The sequence below is a fragment of the Schistocerca cancellata genome, chromosome 2 (assembly GCF_023864275.1).
Source record: "Schistocerca cancellata isolate TAMUIC-IGC-003103 chromosome 2, iqSchCanc2.1, whole genome shotgun sequence".
Lineage (NCBI taxonomy): Eukaryota > Metazoa > Arthropoda > Insecta > Orthoptera > Acrididae > Schistocerca > Schistocerca cancellata.
In genome coordinates, this window is record NC_064627.1 from 54,873,599 (window position 1) to 54,895,075 (window position 21,477).

Genomic DNA, 21,477 nt, shown 5'->3' on the forward strand with positions numbered 1-21,477 from the left:
TGTAGTTATACAAAATAGGAGACCTTATTTTTGGGATTACCCCCGAATTTATTAAATAAAATCACTTGCTTTGCGTCAGGATGGCTGTGGCATCCCCGTGTATCGGGCGCTGGCAAAATTGTCTGTCTCACAGCTAGCCACAGCGCCTAATTCGTCGGTCTACTGGCTACGCCAAATGGTGCAGCGGCTACTTCACCCAATGGGGGAACTGCAACCGTATTGCCTGCTATGCGTTCTGCAGTACTGCCTGAGCTCATTGAATGCTACTGATACCTGCAGTCTCGATGTAAAATATAAACCTGAAAAATAAGGAAATAAAATGTGGTTTGAAATTGTGGTGTACCGTACAAGTGTTACTTACGCCTAACTGAGGGCTACTCATACCGTACTCCTTTGCACCAAGTCACATTGCCGACTGGCTGATCACTAACAGACCCTCGGCTATCGCCCAGAGATCGCGTGCGTGCTTCGGACTTGGCCAACCTGCGGCAGATATCAGAGCGAGGGATCTGGTTGTTGGCGGAACGTCGAGTGGCTGCGGGAAGAATGGCGCGCCCACCACGCGAGCGAGGCCCGCCCCCCGTCGCCCGGGGCGTCGTTTCCGCCATTGTTCGACATTCCCGCGCCAAACAATGGACTGCCTGCCTGTCTGCCGGACGCGGAAGGATCGCTGCGTGGGCGGCCTGCACCGAGTGGCTGGCGGCTGGGTTGGGGGAAACTTCCCACCCGCCTGCACGCACCCGTCTCTACTTTCACTCCACATCGGGGCACCGGGTGTTACGCGGTCCACACTGAGCTCCCGTTGTCTTGCAGACATTAGCGTATCAGAGCCTCTGTTCTCGTTTCATCTGTTATTGTACTGAAACATTTTGGAAGGTGACCATCAACAGACGTCAAGAAATGTATAAAATGCATGTTTGACTATAATCAGCTGATTTTATTTTAAACCCAAATATCAACCGGTTTCAGTCATGGTCCATCAATTTTCAATATACGACACAGAACTTTTAGAAGCAAACACGCTAAGTGTAAATACTAACACTAAGTGTACACTTAGTATTATTATGTTTGCTTCTAAAAGTCCTGTGTCATGTACTGGTATTCATGACATGCTGCATGGGGGCTTAATTATAAACAAAAGGACTAATATTAATGAAAAAAGCCAATAATTTTAGTAACTGTGGGACCGGTTACGATGTCTCATAACCGGTTGGCCCTGACTAGTATTAGCACGCAGACTAACTGCATAAAATAAAAATAAAGAATGACAAGGAATTTCCATTAACACAATTGATTAATTAAGACCCCTGCAACTATAAAAGCTACGAAACAACAAAGCACAAGTGTAACTGTTCTGTGTGTGGTAGTGTGACTCAACGTACATGTATCTGGCTCGGTTCTTTCTTAATACGACAAAATATTTTAAAGACCATTTACAATGAACTAATTGAAAAACCAGAAATACTGTAATTGCACATTGAAACCAGAATTACGAGCCTAATAAATGAACACGAGCCAGATGCTTTGTTGACTGTAGCCGGCCGAAGTGGCCGAGCGGTTCTATGCGCTTCATTCCGGAACCACGCGGCTGCTACGGTCGCAGATTCGAATCCTGCCTCGGGCATGGATGTGTGTGATGTCCTTAGGGTAGATAGGTTTAAGTAGTTCTAAGTTCTAGGGAACTGATGACCTCAGGTGTTAAGTCCCATAGTACTCAGAGCCATTTGAACCATTTTGTTGACTGTACCTGTGAGCAAGAGGGATTGTCAGTAAAGAAAACTGTAACACCTTTTTACCTCATTATATATTCACGAAAACATTCCATTACACCAGCATTATAAATCAAAAGCCCATCTCCTTTCTCAAATATATTCTGACAATTGCAACTTCTTCCATTACACCAACCGAACAGCGTCTACTCTCTCGCCCTACAGAACAACAACTGCCCTCGACATCCTCGGAACTACTACTGCCCAGTGGAGGCGGCGGAATAATAACCTTTGGCGCAATCTCTGGCGCTGTGACTCAGTGTAGCCACCTTTCAATGCCCAACACATTATTTAAGTAATGACAAATGTAATGTGGCTGCTTAAACCAGTTAACCCTTATCCGTGAAGATGGTCGATGACTGAAACCGGTTGATATTTCGATTAAAAAGAAAAGTATGCATTTTATATATTATTGTACTGCCTTTGCCATGACGTATTTGACCTAGTTCCTGTCGTTCTCTCTGCAACATAGGGCCGTGACGAAATTCCTCCACCTGGTACGATTACTAACAAGTCTCTTCACTTCACTCCAGGCTTCCCCATCCTCTGCAGCCTCACTCTCGATCGTCCTTTTCCAGGTCTGTTTGGGACGACCACGTTTTCTAACCCCTTGAGGCTTCCAGTCCAACACCACCCTTTCAACAGCTCCATCTGGTTTCCTCAATGTATGCTCAATCCTGTTCCATTTTCTTTCCTTGATTTGTATATTGATTGGTTGCTGATTTGTCTCCCTCAAAAGATCCTCTTTTGTCATTGTATATCTCACATTTAAAATACGCCGGAGACAGCGGTTGATAAAAACTTGTAGCTGGTTTTCGATGTGGTTAGTCACATTCCAAGTTTCGCAACCATACAGCAGAACAGCCTTCACATTGCTATTGAAAAGGTGGAGTTTGGTCTTCTTTGAGGTGATCTTATTTCTCCAAACAGGGCCTAGTTGTACAAACGCACTATTTGCTTTGCGGATGCGATTGTGGACGTCCTCCTCAGCGCCTCCTGCAGTCGTGACTATACTTCCGAGATAGAGGAAAGATTGGACCTGTGCTACGTCCTCTCCATTAATGGTCAGCCTAGTCGTGATGGTCGAATTTATCTGCATTTCTTTGGTTTTGCTAACATTTATCTTGAGGCCTGCGAATTCTCCCTCTCTCTGTAACCTGGCCAGTTTCTCTTCCATGTCTCGATATCGTTGTGCCATTAAGCAGATGTCGTTTGCGGAATCTAGATCTTCGAGTCTATCCCACATCCCCCATTGCACACCTCTCTGCCGTCCCTCCCATCACTCTATCACATGGTCCAACACTAAAGGAAATAGTGTTCGCGAAAGAATACACCCTTGTCCTACTCCCGAATTATTTTGAAAGGGCTCTGTTAGTTCTCCATTACGTAGTAATTTGCATTCATAGTCTACATACATTTCCTTGATGATGTTAGTAATCTCGTTGGAATGCCATATTTTGCAAGTGTATCCCACATGACTCTTTCATTGAAAAAGTCGAAAGCCATTTCAAAGTCAATGAAGGTAAGGTAGAAGGTGTGTTGCCACTCCACACTTTGTTTCAGAATAATTCTGAGAATACTGGTAAGGTAAGGTAAGCTTCGATGTTTTCTAAACCCCGCCTGCTCTCTCCACAATTGTGCTTCCACAGAATCTTTAATGCCGTTTAAAATGATCCTTGAAGGTACTTTACTCGGTACTGACAATAGGGTATTGCCCCGCCAGTTGTTGCAGTTAGTAACATCTCCTGTTTTTGAGTATTTTCACCATAATACCTCGTTTCCAATCTGTTGGCAGTTACTCCTCTCTCCATATCAGCTCTAAGAGGATGTACAACAACTCGACAGTGGCATCCAAGTCTATTTGTAGCATCTCAGTGGTTGTATTATCTGGTCCTGGTGCCTTCCCATACTGGATCTGCTTCAAGGCTATCCCAATTTCTGCTTTCGTGGGTGCATTTACACCAATGCTAGGACTACGATCATTGTATTCCCTTTTGTTCTTGTACCTCACCGTCAATATCTCTATTTATTGTAGTTAGTATCTCCCCTTTCTTATACCTGGTTAGTTTCTCTGGAATCCTTTCTTTGAGAGGCATCTTAGTGATATCATATAGTTCTTTCACCCCCCCCCCCCCCACTCCGCGCTGCCTGGTCTGCTCTATCAGCCTGTGCATCTATCCTTGTGGTCTCTTCTCACATTCCTTTTCGCTTCCTTATCTGCTGCTCTATAATCAGCTTGTGTCTGTGCTTGTTGTTGCCTGGTCCTGCTCTGGTTTACTCTTCCCTTGGCCGCCTTTCTATAGATGATTTTCCTCCAGGTATATTTGGACATCCAATCTCTCCGCAGGCGATTTTTAAAGCCAAGTTGTCTCTCACTCACTTGTAAAAAAGTATTCTAAACCTCTGTCCACATTTCCTCCATGTTCTTATCCACAGTCATCTTCAGTTCCAGCGCCTGGAATCTATTCCGGAGTTCCAGCTGGGACCCCTCAGCTATCTGTGGATCTTTCAGTTTACATACGTCAAATCTTCTATTCCTTGGCTCGAATTTCCTTCTGGAAGCCACAATCCTCTTTCGGATACGGGCAGTAAAAAGATGGTGGTCGCTACTTGCGTCTGCTCCTCTTCTATTCCGCACATTATCCGGGTTCCTACTGAAATTCCTGGATACTTCGATGTGGTCAATTTGATTTTCTGTGGTATGATCTGGGGACACCCATGTTATCTTATGACATCTTCGGTGAGGAAACAAGGTCCCTCCTATTACAAGGTCATGGCTTGCGCAGAAGTCACTAATCTTTCCCCATTATTATTCACTTAATCCAAGCCATGTACCCCCATTACCTCTTCCTACCCATCATTGTTATCTCCCACCTTGGCATTTATGTCTCCTATAACAAAGAGGATATCTTTCTTGCTCACTTTCCGTACAGTTTCTCGTCGCAGGTAATAGAACTCCTTCTTCTCAATCTCTGTTGCCTCTGTGGGGGCATAGTACTGGATGAGCGTCACGTTTCGGACCTTCGTCTTAAATCTGGCATTCATGACCCCACTGGACAGGTCTCCATTCTAGAAGGCTCTTCGCCGGCCACTGTGGCCGAGCGGCTCTAGGCGCTTCACTCCGGAACCGCGCTGCTGCTGCGGTCGCAGGTTCGAATCCTGCCTTGGGCATGGATGTGTGTGATGTCCTTACGTTAGTTAGATTTCAGTAGTTCTAAGTCTAGGGGACTGATGACCACAGATGTTAAGTCCCATAGTGCCTAGAGCAGTTTGAAGGCTCTTCTTTGCTGCCTTGGACAACAATGGCCCAACTTCATACCGGTGTTCCTCTTCACATCCTGAGTACAAAAACGTAATTCTGTCCGAAGTTTACATTTTACCACTCTGGCTACCTCTCTTCACTCAATCCCAGGATGTCAAGTCTATGTTGTTGTTGTTGTTGTTGTTGTTGTTGTTGTTGTTGTGGTCGTCAGTCCTGAGACTGGTTTGATGCAGCTCTCCATGCTACTCTAACCTTCCATTTTATCTTCATCTACATTCTCTTCCATTTCCATAATATTGTCCTCAGGTGCATCGCCCTTGTATAGACCCTCTGTATACTCCTTCCACCTTTCTGCTTTCCCTTCTTTGCTTAGAACTGGGTTTCCATCTGAGCTCTTGATATTCATACAAGTGGCTCTCTTTTCTCCAAAGGTCTCTTTAATGTTCCTGTAGGCAGTATTTATCTTACCCCTAGTGAGATAAGCCTCTACATCCTTACATTTGTCCTCCAGCCGTCCCTGCTTAGCCATTTTGCAATTCCTGTCGATCTCATTTTTGAGACGTTTGTATTCCTTTTTGCCTGCTTCATTTACTGCATTTTTATATTTTCTCCTTTCATCAATTAAATTCAATATTTCTTCTGTTACCCAAGGATTTCTACTAGCCCTCATCTTTTTACCTACTTGATCCCCTGCTGCAGGCAAAAAACTTGGCGCCTCTGGGTGACATTTTCTGTTCAACTGTTTCATATATTAAAATGTGAATGTATTTCATGTATTAGGCCCCTTGGAGCCCCAATAATTTTATAGCTATTAAAACCAGCATTTATAGGTGTAGGAAGGCTACTTGGAGCCTCTGATTGATATTTCCTCCACAATTGTTTTAGTTAGTAAGATGTGCATGTATTCCAAGTAGAAGGCCGCCTAGAACCATTCAGTTCTTGATTTTACTGTTAGGTTTTCTTAGCTTATTATGAAACGATATTGCATAGGCCAGGCCACTGAGAGCCAGTGTTCTAATTTTTATGTCATTTTATGAGAAGTTTGTGTAAGCATTTATGTCAAATGCCCATTGAGAGGCAGGAACTTTAAATTTACACTACTATTTTAGGTAGGTCAGTACTCATGAATACTCTATAACAGCCACTGGTAGCCAGCCTATGACCTTCTATTAATATGTATACTTTAGATAATGGCCACATGCAGCCATACCACGAGTATTTCTTATTACCTTCTTGAATATTTTGTCAGGATGTTTACAGTGTAAAATGAGCTTGTAGCCATCTCACTACTTTTCTAATATGTCTAACCACTGCTCTATGGATTATGATAGGTATACAGGGTGCATCATAATCAATGGCTTAAATGCATACAGTTGAAAGTACATGATATTAGAAGCAAAAAAGTCTGAGTAAACATAGGGCCGAAAATGCATACCTTAAGAGCTACGAGCAATTCGTCATCTTCAACATTGTGAAACAAATCTCTTCTACAGCAAATTCTGTGATTTCCATATTTTGGGAACTGGTAGTATGGACCACAATAACACAAAAATGTCCAGCAAACTTGTGCTCTAAAATGCATACCTTAAGACCTATTAGCACATGTTCATCTTTGCTAGTTTGAAACATACCGCTTCTAATGAACAAGTGCTCGTAACTTTTAAGGTATGCGTTTTAGAGCACATGTTTGCTGGACATTTTTTTCCTATTTTGGTCCATACTACCACTTCTTAAAATATGGAAAGCAAAGAACTTGCAGTAGAAGAGATTTGTTTCACAGTATCGAAGATGAAAAATTTCTCGTAGCTCTTAAGGTATGCATTTTGGACCATATGTTTACTCAGACTTTTTTGCTTCTAGTATCATGTACTTTCAACTGTATGCGTTTACGCCATTTATTATGATACACCCTGTATAGGCCTCTGTAGGTCATTATGAAGGATTATTCATTCCCAGTTATATTGTCTCGCCTTGTTTGCTTAAATTTCTATGTCTCGTTTATTTAGCATCTATGCTAGTATTGACATACTCACAGACAGACTGCTGCCACATTTTTTGAGAATTGTTATACTCAAAGGCAGACTGTTGCCACACTTCTCATTATATTGTATAGAACTGACATGTCATATTGTACAGCGCTATGGCTTAATCCATATTATGATTTATCAAGATATTGCATCTTTGTTGTTCGCTATTGCCACATTTACTAGAAGTTGTCATGTTGCAACACTCAGTTTAGGCTGATTTAGAACTTACACATACATTCTGATACATTTATTAGGCTATGTTCCACTACTTTACCTTTCTTACTACTTACCACCTTCCATCATCCATTTTCCTTCCTCTGCTCATGGCATTGGAGCTATTGGATATCAGCAATGATACTTCAATGTGACTGTGCACAATATGGATCGCTGAAGAATCTTCAATTTCAAGTGTAGTGATGATGATGATCATCACAGTACTGATGTTCTGAGAATAACCATCTTTGGGTGTTGATAAATATAATGCCAGGTACTAACTGAACCTTTGCACTGGAGTGAGACTATGGTGACTTGTTTAGCTGTCCTTGGATGCTGGCCCAAGCTACTATGGCTAATGCTTAGATATGACACTGCAAAGAATGGGAATAATGCAGCCAAGTCTACATGGTTATAAGCTTCAGCCATGCAAAGACCTTTCCTTAACCATTTTCTAATTATTTTCTTGACAACTGCGGATATACTTTACTCTTAGTTTCACTAATGTTATGCATCATCTAGCAACGTGATTTTAGAACATTTTGTGTATAAGATGACCAGACTTTACCTTAATTACTTATGCATCAGAGCACCAGTTCGCTCAAGAGCTCAATGATTTGGGCTGCCTTTAGGATTATAATGTAATGATTATGTAATACCTATTATTCATATTGTAAAGCCTGCTGTAAAATAATTGCCCTACATTTGGCTCCATTGCGCATCCAAACCGTATGGCAAATTTAACAAATCACGCTAGAGGGTTTTGTGAGGGGTCCATTTGAACGTAGAGCCCGATTTTGTAATATATTTAATGAAAAATTACATGAAATGGCTATCACGACTTAAAGCTAGTGTCTACCTGTGAGAATTTAGCTCTTGGCCTACGGTCGCAGCATAATACAGTTTGTAAGACAACGAAATTTTGCACATTTAGTTTTAAGTATGCACCAATGCAATGTGAATCTTGCTAATTTTACGATACTGACTCTTGAATGTAGGAACAAAGTACTTGCCATTAGATTTAATGTATAGGTTGATTAGGTATATTCGATTTATAATATTTTCTGTATTTTGTATTTTATAAACCTGATACAAGGAAGTTAAATTTTGGAATCTATTTTGTCAAATGATATAAGACCATTTGTCATGTAACTATCCAAGTATTGTTACCTACGTCAGTGAATGAGAATTTTCGAGCAGTTGAGAGGTTCACTTATTTTGAAGTTACCGTAAAATGTTTCAAATCAGATTTTGTGAAGGATGAAATTTATTTTGAATACAATTTTTGAACTAAAGAATTCGGTCTTAGCATATCCTCTCATCAGTACCTCATCCTCTTCCACATCATATTTATTTAAATCCAATGAATTTTTTAAAAGAAAAGATTTTGTAATCAGAATAAAAAAAATTTAATGCCCCAGAATCAAAAAAGTATTAATGTAATGTTTGTAACAGCTTCAATGCGGACAGCATTGCACAGCGCTGAGGCAATATCCAAATTATCACTGAATACTTTCAAGGTTATTCATTTATCAACTAATCTACTGACATTTGTATGAAGCTATTTTACGGCCGACATTGCACTTCGCTGAGAAAAAATTGAAGATTTTGTATGCCTAATGTGGAGAGTACAGAATACCAAGATTACATCCGTTGCGACTCTAGAGCTGAGGAAAATGTATTTCACTGTTTATTTGCATAGGGAATTTTATCAGTTTGTTCCACAGGGCCATAGAACGCGGTGCTCACGAGACAGAGTAAATTTCAGAGGGATTTATTTCAAAATAGGCATTACATGTTCGTTTTCGAGATTAAGTTGATTAATTTTTATTTGGATTACAGTAAAACGTATTAAGCACACCATATGCTCAACACCACATCACACAGTAAATTAGGATAACACAAAGTTAAAAATTTTTAAAGAACGTTACAACATCGCTTAAAACTTCCGAGATATGTAAAAAATTTATGTGTAAAACTTTCTCCTAACGGCAAAAGATATACGACATCCTTTGGCTACACCGGGTGTATATAAAATTCCTTGCAGTTGTGCACTGGTTTATACTGATACCACAAGAAGAAGTGTTAACACCCATCTCGTTGAACACCGTAGCGGAACATCTTTTCGAAGAGGATGATCACGAAATAAAAGTAACCGAAACGAGTCTCATATTGAAAACATCCCATTGTCATGAGCGTATGTACAGAGAGGCCATTGAGATTTATAAAAACTATAATAATTTGAATAGAAGAGATAAAGGTGTTAAATTATCCAAAATTTGGATGTCAACGTTGCAAAGTGAGAATGAAGATCGATTACTTTCAATCGAGAATGTTGGCAATAGCAGCGACCATCTCGTAATCGAATTCACATGATATAGTGATGTGCCCTCTACGCTGCCTATATAATCGGCGCTTCCTAGAGTTCTGATTGGAGTCTGCCATTTTACCTCTGAAGCTGTTTCCCGCAGTAAGCAGCTAATGGTCTGGCTTTCATTGTAATTTCATACATGTAGATTAGTGTACATCGAATAATAATTGTGTTTTTGTTAAGTCTGAATAATCAACTGCGTTTGAAAAATAGTTAATTTAGATAGGTTATTAACAGGTTTGCCAACGTCCTAGCCGCAGTTGTAACACCGGTTCCCTTCAGATCAGCGAACTTAAGCACTGTCAGGCGGGGCTGCACGTGGATGGGTGACCATCCGGCCTGTACAGCGCTGTTGGCAGGCGGGGTGCACTCAGCCTTTGTGAGGCAAACTGAGGAGCCACTTGACTGAGAAGTAGACGGCTCCGGTCACGAAAACTGACAACGGCCGGGAGAGCGGTGTACTGACCACATGCCCCTCCGTATCCGCATCCAATGATGCCTGTGGACTGAGGATGACATGGCGGCAGGTCGGTACCGTTGCGCCTTCATGGATTGTTCGGACGTAGTTGAGTTTAGTTTTATTAACAGCTTTATGTGTTGATAAGAACAATGTTCTTTCCTGATAACTGGTAAGTGCAAACGTAATTAGTCACGTATTATTATCAATGTTTCATCCTGGTAACTAAAAAATTTAGACATAGAAGTTCATAAATAAACGAAGATAAAGAAACACGGGTCCCCAAACAGAGAAACAAATCAGTAAACTTACAGCGGGAAAATGTGGTTTTTCAGTACTACGAAACATTATAGGAACAAGAGGTGTACCGTGTTGTGCATTAGTTATAGATATATCGCTATACCTTATACTCCAGAATTACACTGGTGTAGGGACGTTATAAGAACTGTACTTCAAAATGTACCTAACATTTCTGTTTGTTGTTACGCTACTGAACATTATTTTGAAGACATTGTACGTTGAAAAAAAAAAAAAGCACAACTCTAACGCAAATAATTAGAATTATTTCTGAGTTCATACGCATACGCTGCTGGCTTTTACCTTTGCCACGAAGATGGTATACAACAGACACCAAATTGTCATAAGGTGCACTGCATACTTGGATATGATGCGATTAGCACTTCATGAGAATCGCAGGATCGTGGGTTATCGACAAAGTGGTTCATCCTTCCGCAGTGTTACTGCTGTCGTTGACTGGAATTGCACGACGGTCGAGCACTTGTGGAATCGAAGAGAAAGGAGGCCATACAGAACGCCACGTGGGACCTCAATGCCCTCGCTCGGCTAGTGCTGGCCACCACAGGCATGTTTTTCTCTCGGCCTTGGATGATCATACAGCCACGTCACGGGCCGTGAGGAAATCGGCTTGTCTGTAGCAAAACAAGTAAATATAAGGGCAGTGCGACGACGTTTGGAACACCATGAAATGTCAACACAATGACTACTTATGTGGATTCCCTTGACGCGTTAGCAGTAGACAGTAATGCATCTAACAGCTGCAATAGGCAGGGGAGTTCCAGTTCTGTGTACTACACTGCACAACACAGTTAAAGGACCGATTTCTGAAACCACGTAACTGCCTATGATTTCGACGCGTGATTTTCAGATTTAGCTCAAAGGTGCATCTAACATGAACCGCTCCGCGATACATAGGTCGCGCCACGGTCTCTAGTAGAATGTGTTTTGCCTCAGGAGGCCGTGGTTCGCGCAGAGATCGGAGGCGACAGGGCAGTGACAGTGAGACCGGGAAGGTGGAGCAGTTGTTGGCAGTTGATGACTGGTACAAGTTCGGCAATTAACAGTCATCGTCTCTGAGCGTAGCAGGAGATACCAGGAAGAGACACTCAGGCGGGTTCCTGGACTGCGAACCATTATTACCTCGCTTGCGGCCGCCTGCAAACCTTTCGTCGTGCGGAATGCTTACGGAGGAAAGACAGTGCCGTGTGCTTCAGCTACCGACAGGAAAATTCAACCCAATGCCACCATGGACGTTTCACTCGTTCGAAAGATCGTCACAGCCCTTCTCGCCCTCATTTCACCCCTTGTTTTGACGCATTTGGAACGGTACTCAGAGCCACGACGGTCAGCGTTGAGATCGTGTGCTATTCTTATGAACGTCCGAAGAAACACTCCACATGCACCGCTGCTCAGAGACGACACGAGAAGGCCGCAGGTGGCGTCAGTAACAACAACTCTTTTCCTCGGGCGTTGATTCCCACACATTTTGCGCTCAAAAATGGCAGTTCGCAATGAGATGAGCAACAGCAAGACGCTATTGACCATTAGATGTGATTGCGCCCCTTTGTAGAGCAGCGCGACAAGAACTCTTGCTATCGTGTACAGGTTGTAAATCCTAGGGACTGCTAAAAACCATTAGACGAAATTTGAAAGTGATCCGAAGCAGCAAAGAGTGCTTATTCTTATCCCATGCCTATGTTCGGCGTCCTTCCGTGGCGAGATTCTGGAGGTGTGCGACATTCACAGATGCTTAAATGAAACGATAAGGGCTCCTCTAAGAACCCCCACCCCACCCCATCCATAGTTTCGCAAAACCCTTTGTGGCACTCGCCCATGTACATAGACAACCTCTAAAGTAGTTTGAGGCGCCTGCAGGTAGGCAACACTTGACTCATGGCCGACTGGAGTCGCCTTCCTGCAACTGCCTCGGACCAATTAATAGAAGGGTTGTTCGAAAAGTAAGGACCGATCGGTCGCGAAACGGAAACCACAGGGAAAATCACAATTCTTTTCTTTGCACATTTAGCTGCACCATCCAGGTACTTCTCTACATATTCGCCGCTCTGACATAGACATTTGTCGGAGCGTTATACCAAATTTCCAACACCATCCTCATAGAAGGCAGCCGCGTGTGCTTTCCGTTATCTACGCTGACCTATAGCGCGTAGCCTGCGCCAAAGTGTTGTCTTCGTATCAAGTGTTTCATGTGAGCAGAGATGATAGGACGATCCAGTTGGGGCTGTGTGGTGGCTGATCAAACACTTCCCATCGAAATGGCTGCGAGTGCGTCTTCACTGCCCCTGCAGAGTGCGGCTGAGAATTGCCATGCAGAAGGAAGTGCGTGGCAGTTGTGTTATGTGGGCTGCATTCATTAAGGCGAAGTCTCTCAGCGGGCCCTCCTACTTGGCGGGAGACATCGTTGTTCTAGGCACCTTTACTCGCTCACAGTGCGCTCACAACTGAAAAGAACGTCTTGATGCGATCGACGGGCATGCTAGAGACACTGCCCAAAACATTTGTGAAAAGCCACGTCGGATTTTCACAGTGGTTTCCATTTCGCGAGCGATCGTTCCTCACTTTCCGAATAGACCTCGTATGTTGTCTCTGTACACGGTAATATTTAAAATATTCAGTAAAGGTGGGTGGGTGCCCCGGAGTACGCTAAACTGGAGGTTGGAATTTCGTCGAATGGCTTTGAACGGTTTATAGTGGTTCCATCATGTGCACAGGAGCAAAACTTTGGTGTCGCACTGCACTCCACGTGAGTGAGAGCAAGTTCAATGGGCGTATAGTCCCACAAGGTCTTTCGAGAAGGGTTGGAATATACGAGAGTGTCAGCAGAGTCAAAAGGTTGTTAAGAACGTCTTCTTCTTGCTCATCGCACAGCGAACTGTCGTTTTCGGCCGCGAAATGTTTAGGAATACACGTCCCAGGGAAAGGGATGTTTTCAATCACGCCCTTTATGCCGCAATGTGTCTGGAGGATTTCAACGCCTTGCGTCGCGGGCTTGAGTCCCATCGCAGGGACGACAAAAAAAGGGAGTTCATGATAAGAGGAACTGTGACGAGTTTATCATTGTGTGACACATCCATGGCGGCGTTGGGCAAAGTTGTGGTGAAATTTGGTGGCAATGTGACAACATTAACTTACTTTACACTTCACACGTCTGAGCTATGGTATGACTGGGTGTTGTGTGATGTCCTTAGGTTAGTTAGGTTTAAGTAGTTCTAAGTTCTAGGGGACTGATGACCATAGATGTTAAGTCCCATAGTGCTCAGAGCCATTTTGAGCTATGGCCTTGTTTTCTCACGTGATGGCACCTTAATGTTTGAAGTGTCGTAGGGCGCAAGGAATGACGTTACAGGGCGCCATGATTATGCACTATTACAGTGGAAGGTTTTACGCTCCTTCGATCCACATATGAATGTTATGCGTCGCAGTAACTGGTAATCAGGTGACTCGAAATGGTGACTCTGTAATTCAGTTACGCGATGTACATCGCCATGGATGTATCGGTGTATGGCTAAGTGGAGAATGAATTTGATCCGACAACTGGCATGGTGTTGGGGATGCCATTGGGTACATGAACCGCTCCCTTTAGATACTCGTAGCCGACGGTTTAGATAGTAAGCGTTACTTTTCTGACATTTTAAGGCCTGTGGCTCGCCGCTATCACTGAGCTCTCCGTGACATTATTCTCAACAAGATATTACAAGACCGCTTGTTGCCCCTGCTGTCCTGACCAACATCGATACAGAAGGTTTTCACTGTTGTTCAATCTCTCACCCACTGAAAACATCATGCCTGAGTTGCAGAGAGACTAGCATGCTTCTAGTGGTCAGGCAGTGTGTCTGCTCTGGAAGAGAGTACAAGCAGCGAGGCAATACGTACGTGTATGTGTCGTTCAAACTCAGTTCCAGCCGATATTACCTGCGTTAGAGCCATAGATACTGTCAGACGTGGCAGCCCTGTCTACAGAATGTAGCACCCTGCACAATCCCAGATCAGTCCTGCATTGCCCCTAACTGTCTGTATACGTACAAGTAAAGTTTAGTTACTTGCTATCCATCCCATGTTTATTATTGTAACGGCAGTGTACGTTCCCTATCCTTGCCGCTGCTGTCCGGTGAGGCTTATAGTTTTGACATCTTTCCTGGTTGTAGGTTGGTTGGCGATTCTTCTACTCTCGTAGTAGTGATTCCTTTCTCGTTCCAGGCGCGCTAAGCACAGTATTCTGCAGGCGGAGTGCAGACTGCCGGTTTCGGATCTGGTGTATTTTTACATCTTTGCATTTGGTTTATTGGACGTCAGGTAGCCTCAGCAAGATTATCATTAGTCATTCGTTAGACTGCCACTAGTCTGAGTTGCCATCTTGTGAAGTGTATGCAACTCTTGAGTGCCTATCACATCGCTTGTGAAGGTGTTTTTGCCGGACCTACTCAGAGGTCGATTCCTGGTGCACCGTCTGTGACTGGCCATTGTGTTTTATTATTGTATTTGGTGTTTTATTGTGTGTTTCTAATTTTTTCATACAATTGCCATTCTCGACGCTACTGCAGGCTTAAATGAGAGTGCCACCAAGATTACCATAATATTGTCTCACCTGTTTGGTGATCAGTTGCTTGTCCTTTTAAATTACCCTTTGCTGTTGTATTTACTGTTTTACAGTATGTTTGTTAAATTTTCTGTAATTGCCGTTGTTGGCATTAAAGGCCTTTAGCCGTGACTGTGGTTTCTTGCCTTAAAATTATAATTGGGATCACACTGACTTGTTTTTAAAAAAATATTTGCTGTGTCTGTATTTTAGTAATTAGAAAGCTAATCAAATCTACTTTCCCCAAGCACTCCACTCACTGCTCTTCGCCTCGGCAACACTACTAGCAGCAACACGAACCCAAGTTACTGGAGAATCGCGAGATCTCACAATGGTGGAGCTTTCTCTACTTGAATCCAACTGCACTCAACTTAAAGCTTACTGGATCCGGTTTATGGCGAGGTCGTGCACCCTCGTGACCACAGGCCTTCGATCCGGCAGTCCATGCGCGCCGCCAGCGCTCACGGCTTGCCCTCGCACTGTGCAGACCTGGCTCCTCCCGAGTCTCCCTATCGAACTCCACACTGACACGACCCGGCACAGCAAGAACGTCGCCTCAAAGATAGGGCCGAAGTTGCAACATATCGATAACAGCCGCTGTTGCCAGTAGCGGACAGGCAACGCTCGCGAAACCAAGTGGTGCCAGTCAACACGAAAAGAAGACAAACAACCACAACCATGCCAACTAAACGATATCGTGTGGCCTCCAACAGGGGACGGAAACACACAAACAGCACCAACGCGAGCCGCAGCACGGCTCAGTTATTTAGCTGACACGAATGGACGTCTTAAAGATATCCCTACTCACAATTAGTCCACAATTTCTTTAAGCAAAGCATGTCCTACTGCTAGATGCCATCGAGTCAAAGAAAGGACAGACTGCAAGTAGGAGTGGACCTCATCCCCAAGTGTACATGCAGAATTGTATTGATACGTTGTGCCTCTCAGAATGGTGAAATAACCCAGGGAACGCCACGAAACCAGTTCGCAGAGGAAAACGGTCCCTGCTACGCCCAGGACACTTCTGATGATTGTTGCAGGACCGTACATGCCAACTGCCATCTTTCCGATGAAGCATAAAACATGATTTCTTTCAAAAGGCCACCTGTGGCCACTCCCAGTTGCGGTATTGGCGTCCAAACTCCTGCAATCGTCACCGATGAACGGTATTCAGGTTGGGCGCATGAACGAGGCACCTGCTGCGGAGGCGTATACTCAGCAACAATCGCTGCACGTTCGTTGAGGAGACACTGTTGGTAGCCCCTTGGTTCATCTGATCGGTCTGCTGCTCAACAGTTGCACATCTGTCCATCCCTACACATCTCCGCAGCCATCGTTCATCCCTGTCACCTACGAGGTGCATTCAAGTTCTAAGGCCTCCGATTTTTTTTCTAATTAACTACTCACCCGAAATCGATGAAACTGGCGTTACTTCTCGATGTAATCGCCCTGCAGACGTACACATTTTTCACAACGCTGACGCCATGATTCCATGGCAGCGGCGAAGGCTTCTTTAGGAGTTTCTTTTGACCACTGGAAAATTGCTGAGGCAATAGCTGCACGACTGGTGAATGTGCGGCCACGGAGAGTGTCTTTCATTGTTGGAAAAAGCCAAAAGTCACTAGGAGCCAGGTCAGGTGAGTAGGGAGCATGAGAAATCACTTCAAAGTTGTTATCACGAAGAAACTGTTGCGTAACGTTAGCTCGATGTGCGGGTGCTTTGACTTGGTGAAACAGCACACGCACAGCCCTTCGCCGACGTTTTTGTTGCAGTGCAGGAAGGAATTTGTTCTTCAAAACATTTTCGTAGGATGCACCTGTTACCGTAGTGCCCTTTGGAACGCAATGGGTAAAAATTACGCCCTCGCTGTCCCAGAACATGGACACCATCATTTTTTCAGCACTGGCGGTTACCCGAAATTTTTTTGGTGGCGGTGAATCTGTGTGCTCCCATTGAGCTGACTGGCGCTTTGTTTCTGGATTGAAAAATGGCATCCACGTCTCATCCATTGTCACAACCGACGAAAAGAACGTCCCATTCATGCTGTCGTTGCGCATCAACATTGCTTGGCAACATGGCACACGGGCAGCCGTGTGGTCGTCTGTCAGCATTCGTGGCACCCACCTGGATGACACTTTCCGCGTTTTCAGGTCGTCATGCAGGATTGTGTGCACAGAACCCACAGAAATGCCAACTCTGGAGGCGATCTGTTCAACGGTCATTCGGCGATCCCCCAAAACAATTCTCTCCACTTTCTCGATCGTGTCGTCAGACCAGCTTGTGCGAGCCCGAGGTTGTTTCGGTTTGTTGTCACACGATGTTCTGCCTTCATTAAACTGTCGCACCCACGAACGCACTTTGGACACATCCGTAACTACATCACCACATGTCTCCTTCAACTGTCGATGAATTTCAGTTGGTTTCACATCACGCAAATTCAGAAAACGAATGATTGCACGCTGTTCAAGTAATAAAAACGTCGCCATTTTAAGTATTTAAAACAGTTCTCATTCTCGCCTCTGGCGGTAAAATTCCATCTGCCGTACGGTGCTGCCATCTCTGGGACGTATTTACAATGAACGTGGCCTCATTTTAAAACAATGCACATGTTTCTATATCTTTCCAGCCCGGAGAAAAAAAATCGGAGGCCTTAGAACTTGAATGCACCTCGTATGGCCCATGATGCACCTCAGTTGTCTCGGCGCCATTTTTGGGTAGCGTCATTTTGCCATGCATAGAATACTTTAACGAATGGTGAAACGCGAACCATTTACACACACACCTATTACGGAAATGCTTCCACCCTTGGCCCGAAAACCAATTCTCATGCTCTCCTGGACGTCAGATAAATCGCTCCGTTTCCACATTACGACAACGATTTCACTAATTTCCGCGTCTGCCAGACGTACTTTATACATACTCCACTGCTAGTGCTGCCACCTACCGTCTGTGAGAGGTTATTGCAGCCTGACGTCGAACATTGGCGGGGTTCACATTAATGTGACTGGATCGTGTAATCATCATTCACACCTAGTCAGTTGGCGCTGTAGTTAAGACACTGAATTCCTCTTCGGAATAGCCGAGTCTCAACTCCTCCGTCCTACCACCCAGATCCTTGTTTCCCGTGATTTCCTGCATCCCTTAAGCTAAAGTGGCGACATATTCTTTGAAAAGGAACAATCTGAGATTGTGATCCATTTCCATTGACCTCGTCATGGAAAGCGTAGTTAAACCTTAATGTTTCTTCATTTTGACTTACATTCGTAAAAACAATAGTTGGATTACCTAATGAATTTAGCTTTCACTGCACCTGAAGTAAACCATGTAACACCATCTGCGTGAAAGTCTGCTGAGGTCCAACGACACTAACACGTTTAAGATCCAATTTAATCCTTAAATGCATGATTTTTTATTTCAAGCTGTAAAAATTACCATTTCGAAAAAAATATTGAAAATTTTTTTAAATTAAATTAACAAAGCACTATTGTTGAAAATCGCTTTGTAGCTGATCAGCTACATTTTGAGTTAACACCTTACGAGCCACAATAAATGTGCTTATTTTGCTCCATCAATTTTGATCAAATCTCTCGTAATTTAATTGTTGATTATGATTAAATACTTTGTATAGGAAGGGAAAAATCCTAAAATAATAAATAGGACATTAATGTTGTAAATATTGAGCATTTATTGTATATTTTATACACTTTTATATATGAACAATAAGGTATCTAGTTCCAACAGGTTTGTACCCAAGCATGTGATAATCACTTTACATGAAAAGTTTTAAAACAGTTCTTTTGTTTGTGCAAACACAATGCAACTGCACATTTATTACACTGAACCCAGGAAAATCCCTTGCATCCTGGCATTTTGCACCTCTGCAAGTACGAAGGCAGGTGACCTACTTGATCCAGCCTTACATCTTGTGGAGGTACATGTGCTGTGGGCCCCTTTCTCTTCTTAGCTTGTATTTGGTTTTCGAGCTCATTACTTGGCCTTCCACGTTTTGCTGAAGTTTGACCTGAGCGACACAAACAGTGAGCAATTTCCATTCGAAATTCGGAGAGTTTCATAGTTCTCCTAATCCCTTTGGTTTCTGCTACTCTCCTATACAACAGCCAGGAATTGACTACTCCCATGTCCAGGAGATGGTAAAACAATCTTATATACCATTTTCGACTTTTCACAAGAATTTTATGTCGACCCATTATGCTGTCAAGAAGGTCAACACCTCCCATATGTTTATTGTAGAGCTTAATTATTTGTGGACAAGGTATTGTTATTCTTGACTTTGTTTTTTTGTCATACCTCCCTGCTTCATGAATAGGCTGCTGTCCAGCAAGTGTAGAAAGCAACATCACACTCTTGTTATCTTTCCACACTACATTTGATATGTCGACACCATCCACTGTTGCGACGCGCTCTACTGATGCACCTCGTGCCATTTTCTTCAGCTCAGCTTCTGAAGGGAGCTTGCAGTCTGGCACTCTGTTTCTTCTGACTGTCCCAAGTGAGTAAATTCCTTGTTTATGTAACCATACAAGCAGTGGCAGACTTGTGTAATAATTGTCACAGTACAGTTTGTGGTTCATATTTCTTGGTAGTATCCTACTGAGTCGAACTACAACATTTGCACTTGCTCCCAAGTCTTCCTCCCCAGTCACTCTTTTTTCTGGTTCATTTTCATCTCCAGTGAAAATCTCAAAATCGTAGGCATAACCAGATATGCCACTAATAACAAATAATTTGTATCCATATTTATGAGGCTTGTTTGGCATGTATTGTTTCAAATAACTTCTATCCTTTGTTGAACAAATCTGTTCATCAACAGAAACACACTCCTCAACAGGTATTGTTTGAAACCGAGATCTCATCAATTCTATTATGGGTCTTATCTTGAAGAGTCTATCATGATCTTTTTCACCCCTGGGTATCATTGCACTGTTGTCATTGAAGTGAAGAAACTTACGTATTTGCTCATACTGATTCACTGTCATTGTTGTCTTGATCAGATGAGTACCAGTAACTTCTCCCCAGTAATCCCTCGTATTAGGTACATGAACTATTGACATTACGAGACAGATGCCTATAAATTTTTTTATGTCATCACAGGATAAATCTATTGGTCTATCAGGATTACACTGCACACTGTATCTATGAGACTCTTCGACAATTAGATCAAACAATTTAGATGGAAATATATGTTTGAAGAATTGGTATGGAGTATTTAAGTTTATTACTTCTTCTGGTAACGAAGTATTGCCATGAAATTTTGACTGGAGTTCGGGAATAATCAACTGTTTATCTTTCCAAACCACACTCCTGCTGTTTTTGGTAACATTTTTGCTGCTGCATGGCAGTTTCAGAGCATTATCAGACAACTGTGACGTCGATTCCTTCATTATAACATCAGATTGTCTTGTTCCAGAAACATCTTCAGTCCTAATTATTGGTACTTGACTTTCTTCGTCACTACTGTCACTATCACAATCAACAGATTCTGGAGCAACATATGTCTCATCTTGAATGGAATCGTCAGAGAAACACTCAAGATCGTCATCACTGCTTAGTGGAATCTCTAACCATTCCATAAGCATTTCTTCTTGACTCTTTCGAGACATTTTTACGTCAGCGCCTGAAATGCAGTAAATGAAAAATGTAGCTGATAAGCTACATACACAAAAACAGGCCTCATTTCAAATCTATCGCAAAGACACTCGAATTAACTGTTTACACCATATCTACTTACGTTTTCAAAATGAAAAAGTAATTTTCAAACCCAGAAATCAGTGCACAAACACCAAAAACACACCTCAACTTCCCGCCAAAACACACACTTGGCAGTATGTCCACACAGCTCACTGTCGAACTGCTTCAGCTCGTCCTGCTATCTATGATCGCTATGAAGAACTACTAGAAACTGCAGCGGAGTGTATACACTTAGCTACATAACCAATTTGATCGAAAATGTTTCTCCATATGGAATAAATCGAAGAAATGAGGTCTGTAGCTTATCAGCTACAGTATGCATTAAAGGGTTAAGCTGGTTAAGTAATGAAATTGCCAACGGCCCTGCCGCAGCGGTAACAGTTCAGTGAACTGTGGATGAATCCCGACCAACAGGCGTTACATGCAGTGACCCAAAATGATAGTGCATTGAGAAAGGCTATTTTCTAGTTGAAATCTACATCTCCCAATAAAATTTAAAAAGGACGACTGATAGCTGAAATCTATTGTTTACAAGCCAATATGACAGTCGCTGCGTGCAACAGCCTTCTGAATGGAAGATAACCTGATATCATTTACAACACCAGTTCCTGTCAGATCACCGAAGTTAAGCGCTGTTGGGCTGGGCTAGCACTTGGATGAGCTACCATTCGGTCTGCCGAGCGCTGTTTGTTGGGTTGGCTGAAGAGCCAACACCGTGTTAGTAGAGGAGACCGAAATTCACGCGTGTTAGCTCACGCAGGCTGGCGTGAGGAGCGA

The 21,477-nt window shown here is 43.1% G+C and overlaps 1 protein-coding gene across 1 annotated transcript; it reads right to left on the reverse strand.

Annotated features, from left to right (window-relative positions):
- Nucleotides 1-495: 495 nt before the first annotated feature.
- LOC126150801 (piggyBac transposable element-derived protein 4-like) lies at nucleotides 496-20,612 on the reverse strand. The gene is made up of 2 exons (XM_049915899.1): nucleotides 19,300-20,612; nucleotides 496-730 (listed from the first exon to the last, which is right to left on the reverse strand). Exons 1-2 carry the CDS (start codon nucleotides 20,610-20,612, stop codon nucleotides 496-498), a joined length of 1,548 nt encoding a protein of 515 aa, XP_049771856.1.
- Between the last annotated feature and the right edge of the window lie 865 nt (nucleotides 20,613-21,477).

Excerpts from the sequence above, each read along its gene's own strand:
- LOC126150801 (XM_049915899.1), bottom strand. The coding sequence starts at position 20,612 with ATGTCTCGAAAGAGTCAAGAAGAAATGCTTATGGAATGGTTAGAGATT. Across the intron at positions 731-19,299 it reads CCTATTCATGAAGCAGGGAG|GCGGGTGGGAAGTTTCCCCC; the intron begins GTATGACAAAAA and ends GGGTGCGTGCAG.